The following is a 6,000-nucleotide window of genomic DNA, read 5'->3' on the forward strand; positions in this document are numbered from 1 at the left end:
ATCCCAGGAGTCTAGCCATTAACAGATTGGTTTTAGGTAAATAAAAAGATTTAAAAATAATGGTGACACAGTACAATAGCATAATTTGGATGAGTGACAACTCGCAATGAATAAACAAAAAAAAAAAAAAAAAAACCAAAAAAAACCAAAAGAAAAAACAGTAAGAGTTAAACCAGAAATAATGGTCTGCAAAATAACAGACTGTGACAACGCAGAATAATGTCAATTGTCACTTTAAATCATCAGCAGCACAACCACATCTGCTATCACACCTGTGCTCTCTTCTCTGATCTACTCTGGCACCCTAGAAATATTAGGCGAACAGCCAGCCTTGCATCCCCAGCTCTCTGAAGTCTGGCTCTGCTATCAGCTTGCATCCCTCTTATCTGGAATGGACCAGGCACTGTCCCTGCACCCTCAAACTACTCCTGATTGATATGGATTCACTGGGCTCATCATCCTGTAATAACAGGTCCTGGGACCACCAGGACCCCGTTTGGACTGTACAAACCTCATCAGTCAGGTGAGACAGCTAAAGGAGCCCAGCTTACATTGGAAATTTGATCCACGTAAAAACAGTAATCAAAAAATAAATTGAAATTTCTTTTCCCACTTAATCTAAGGACATTTTCTGCACACCAAATCTTGGCAGGGGGAGTGGGGGAATATGTCTATCTGGTGCCAAACATGAAAAGTCAATTAACGTACATTTGAAAGAGGGGTCTAGAACCTCCATATGTAGTTAGCTTTTTTCCTAGAAATAAAAATAATGAAAAAGCTAGGAGACTTATTTTTTGGAAAGATGCTTATCCAAGACTAATCAGGGGGCAGGGATGGGAAACCAGGGCACTGTTATGGCATATGAAGTTGTTTACTTCAAAGCAGACCTTTTAACAGGCTTTACAAGGTCTTTGTATTTCTGGTTGGAAATCGGCTTTCCTGCCTTATAACAGTTTGTCTGATGGCATCCTCACAGTAAATGCCCTTCCCTGCTTCCTGCCCCGAGAAGCACTTTCCCCTGCAGAAAGACTGCCTGTCAATAAAGATTGAGAACCTCAGCTCCTGCTGTCATTATGCTGCTCCATATAGGCCAAGTTGTTTCAAAGGGGAGGAGTTAGACAGTGCAAAATCTGCAGTGGGAACACTGGGGTAAGTTGGATCAGGCAATTTTACCAAGCTATTTCTGGAAAAAAATAAACACTGCTACTCAGTGCTTATGATTAATAATGTTATCTTGTAGCTAATTTTATTCCTTGCCCCTCTCTTCTTCTGCCTTCCAATTTGGAAGTGCACTTAATTATGAAAACATGAGCACTAGACTGTGAATTTTGATATATTAATTTTACCATGGTTTTGTTTCTATACTGCACCACGAAAGCTTTCAAGGACAACCAGCCAAGGAGACAATGAAAATCGTAACACCTGGGGTAATTTCCTTAAGCAAAGTCAACATTAGGCAATTTCTCACTCGCAAATTTCATTACATTACTGAAACCTATAACCATGATGCACCTTGCTCCTGTTTTTCAACACCACCATTTCCTTTGATGACTGGAGACAGAACAAGGACTCTGCGGTTTGTTTAGTTGGGTTATTTTAAAGACTAGAACCAACCTGACCAACAGGGCATGGGTGCCTTGCCTGGGTGAGGTCACCTGCCTAACACTGGGCCCAGTTATCATGTTCACCATTCAGTCATTGACTCCTCTCTGTTCTATTCTTACTGTCCAAGTCAGAACTTGGGCCATGCTGCTTTATTGACATCTCACTGCCCAGTCTCCGTGTCCATTCTTTAGCTAACACTACCCCACAGCTTTAGAAGCACCATACAGACCATAGTTCTAACATTTGCAAGACTATTTTGTTCTGTCTCTAAGTTTGTTCTAGTTACTTGGATAGAAATACGAGGCAGGGCACTAAGGCAGTGCTAGAACTAAAACTCTGTGAATAGTGACCTTTTTGATCTATTGGCTGTTCCAAAATCACAATGAAATGATTAGCTCAGAGCTGGCCTAATATATGTTTGCATAGTTCCTAGGCAAAATACAGAATGAAAAAATAAAAATCTGAGTAAATAGAATTATTTCCCTTCAGCTAATGTAATTAAGGTTTAAAATAATAAGAAAACACGAATAATTTTGAAGCATTTTTTAAAAAATAAAAATTAAAACCATTTCCATTGAGAAAATGTCTAAATGTACACTCTCATTTTTTCAAACAATTGAGGGTTAGGTTTTCAACTCCAGCAACTAGGAAAAAGTGAAACAGATTTCCCAGCATTTCTAATGCCACACATGAATTAACATGATGATAATACTAATGATACTTTCTAACTGGAAAAGCTTTAGGTCAATTATTTTTCCCAATTCTATTTTTACTGAAGTATGAAGCTGTAAAACCCCAGATGGAATAACATAAGTTATAATGGCAACAAAATGGATAACTGTGTTTCTAGAGTTGGTCTAAATTGTGCATGTTCCAAAATTATAAACCAGAGTGTTTTATACATTTTTTTTCAGAATAACAACCACCTCATTCACTTTGAGATGAATCTCTGGGTGCAGAAAATTGAGTATCTTACATTTGTAATGCTTTCTAAACCACAGTACCTTTAAATAATACAACATTCATTAAAATAGAAGAGTAGAGCAAATTACTGTACCAAACATCCTCTGCATCTTCATCACACTCTGCCCCAAATTGGCAAATGTCACAGGTCGATGTCTCTTTTTGATTGGTTTCACCTGAGCCTTCATTGACTGTTTGATGGAAAGCAGAAGAATATACATTAGTAAAGATGGCATTGTAGCAAAGCACTTCTCTCACTCTAGAAAAATCTATTCACTGCATCAGCTTAATGTGCTGCTCACAAAGCTGATGGCTGGCCAACGCTGTTTCTGAACGGGGCCAACACAGGGATTCCCATGGTGGTCTGGGAAAAACTCCCTGAGTTATGGAGTTAAAAACCAGAGAAAGACCCTTCCTCTTCTCTTTCCTCTTGAACAATGATTCCCTTCAAGCTGCATCCCAGGAAGGTTGTGTCCCCACTGAGCCTCACTGTTTTGTTCCCTGGGAAAATAATGGAGGTGAATTGATAGCATCTCATGCTGCCTTGTGTCCTTTACCCATGAAGGCCTTGAGATGGCCCCAAGGGGATGCTTTCCTTGAAAATATTTTGAAATTACTTGCCATATAGTGCAATCTAGTCTATTCCAAAGGCAAAACATTTTTCTCTGCAGAAGTACAGTTATGAGCCCCATGGAGTAGTTATCTCTGGCAGGAAAGATTTAGTGCTGTCCAGAGGAGGGGACAATCTCCAGCACAGGTTAAATTTGAAACCCAGTGTCTGCAGTTGTATAAGGTTTGTACCTGGCCCTTAAGCCAAAAACATGAAGGGACTAAGGGGAAAATAAAAATATGGGTGCGAGAAAATACTGATGGCTGAGTACTGAAAGGCAGAAAAAGACCACTAAGGTAGGCACAAAAAGGGGGTTTGTTAAAAGATCCAAAAGAAACATTATCTATGTTTGTATAAAAGTACATAAACACCCTTTGATATCTTTTGAAGGATGCCACTTTATACCAAGACACTGTACATAGCGATATCCTTCTGCCAGTTGCAGAGTTATTAAACAAACGCAGAATTTAAGCATCAATCAGCTTTGACTGATATTGTTATCTGCACAAGCAGCCTCTGCAGTGTCATCCCTCTGGCATTTGGAGTCAGCACTGTGGTGTGGGCTTACTGCACACTTGGGTCCAGCCTACCAAAGCTGGTGGACATGTTGAAGTGTGTCGGAAGCCTCAGTGACGTCGACTGGACAAATCATCTGCTTGAGGTACAATTGTGTTGTTACCAGAGGCTTTTGTGTCAGAATAGGCTGCTTTTGTTATTTACTCAAGAAAGGACAAGAATCCCAAGCTTTCACAAAGCTGTTAGAGGAGAAAGGGCTTTTGCCCTTAGAGCAGCAAGTGTAACCTCAATGCCTGTTTTTCCACAAACTTGCTTCCATACCCTGTACAAATAATGCAACTTCTGTCATGCTTCCCATATGCCAAAATGGGAATAATACCATTTTCTACCAGCAGAGAATATGGAAACAAGTATATTAAAATATTGTGATATGCTTAGATACTACAGTGATACAGACCACAGAAATACCTAAGGTAGATGACTTGTCTAAAATGTTTCTTCCTGAGCCATAATATAGTCAAAGGAAGTGTTGGTATGTTTAGGTATAAAACTCTGCTGCACCAATTTCTTATCAGTCATGCCTGAATTTAGACTATATTAAATTGGAAAAAATCACCTATGATGAGCATGGTGATTGTCTATTTGTACAGATTTGCTCACCTTTATATCCCTAAAATTCATGTACAAAAAAACCTAAAAGGAAACCAGGAAAACACATGCTGGATTTTCATTCTACTGCACTGTCAAGCTTTATAGGGAGGGACTGAGCTGTGGTTTTTCTGTTTCCTTAAATAACTGAGAAATGCTTTAGGCTCACATTTTATAAAAGTCAATGTACAAGGGCGGACAAGGTATCCAAGTGCCACATCCTCACACCATTAGCATCCCCATGTGCCACCTGTGTGATTCGGACTGTGAGGCTCATGCTCCTCCCCACCTCCCTGCAGCTGAGTCCAGGCCTGCAATTTTCACTAAGTTTCATTTACATTTTAAATATAGAAATCTATTTTATTGAGAAGATAACTCTGACAGCCAATCTTGGCAGGGGATTTCCAGTGGTTAAGACCTTAGGCAGGACATGTAACTAGTGACTGTATTCAAAGAACAATGGGACCTATGGGCATTTTCAACAGCCATTTTCACCTGTTGAAAACACAACAATTGCTCCAGTTCAGGAGGGTGAGAATATATACTTTATGGAATAAAGCTTTAATTTATTTATTTTGTTATTCTGCAAAGCACTTCCCTTGTATTTCCTTTTAATTAAAAACATATGCTCTGTTTTCTTCCTCCCTGTAATGTTTCCATTCATAATTGTCCAGCACGTGTGGTTTGACCAGGGACCTCACACGGTTCCACATCACAAGATAAGTGATACAGTTACTTAAGTCATTAAAGAAAGGCATTTGAAAGGCTGAGTAGGTCGAAGAGACGTAACTGATTTAGAGAAGACCATCCACACTAAGGCACACTGCAGTTCTGAATTTCTACTTGAAAATAACAGGTCACTCCCTCATAGTTTTCTGAAGAAGCTCTGCATCCAGCTTTCCATAGTCAATGTGCACTTTGTCATTAAATGTTCTAGTGTGCAGCAGTCCTGATTAAAAAAGACAGCTGTTTATCTCACTCACTCTTTCTGTTGGCAGTAACTATAGATAATATTATTCTTTACATTTCCTAAAGGTGTGTTTTCTCTCCCTACACAAACATACCCACTGGCATATGCACCCACACCGAGAACTGACACAGAGAGGGGCTTGTTTTCTCCATGCTGTGCAGATAAGTGCTTTGATAAATCTGGACATCTTAGAATGAGTTATTTTCCCAACATTTCCTGCTGCTTTTTAGCTTGAGGACTAGTGGATGCTTATTTTCTAAGGTGACTCTTTTTCCTTTTTTCCCTCACTGCACTTGCTGATTTGCACTTCTTTCATAACCCAACCGAAAAAAAAATGGTTAGCAAAAATAATCTAGCTTCTGGATTCCTTTTCTAAAAAGGAGAACGATTCTTCTTCTCATGCATGTTGCGTAGTTCTCATATTAGCAACTGTTGAGGTTTTAACACCAAGACCCTGCAGGAACAGTGTAGGGCTCAGGGGAGGCTGAATGCTGAAGCCCACCACTTATTACTCACACAACTGAGAAATGTTAAGCTGCAAATTCCTATTTGCATTAGCAAGATTAGCAACTCTGAGAGTCCAAAGAAGTGTGCTAAAAAGGGTTAGAAGGTCACTAACATTATCTGAAAGTCACTTCAGAGACTATGTCAATCTCCTAAGCAATATAAATTCTTAGCTGTGAAGGCA

At 39.5% G+C, this 6,000-nt stretch overlaps 1 protein-coding gene across 1 annotated transcript in view; it reads right to left on the reverse strand.

Annotated features, from left to right (window-relative positions):
* LOC103762343 (tomoregulin-2) overlaps positions 1–3,784 on the reverse strand; it is a 54,546-nt gene extending 50,762 nt beyond the window's left edge. The window contains exons 1-2 of the mRNA XM_018071582.1: positions 3,769–3,784; positions 2,663–2,759 (exon numbers count right to left, since the gene is read on the reverse strand). Of these exons, the coding sequence (XP_017927071.1) occupies positions 2,663–2,759; positions 3,769–3,784 (113 nt within the window). The remainder of the gene's footprint in view (positions 1–2,662; positions 2,760–3,768) is intronic.
* Between the last annotated feature and the right edge of the window lie 2,216 nt (positions 3,785–6,000).

This window comes from Manacus vitellinus, unplaced genomic scaffold (genome assembly GCF_001715985.3).
Source record: "Manacus vitellinus isolate BGI_N305 unplaced genomic scaffold, ASM171598v3 scaffold_20_pilon, whole genome shotgun sequence".
In the NCBI taxonomy this organism is placed as follows: domain Eukaryota; kingdom Metazoa; phylum Chordata; class Aves; order Passeriformes; family Pipridae; genus Manacus; species Manacus vitellinus.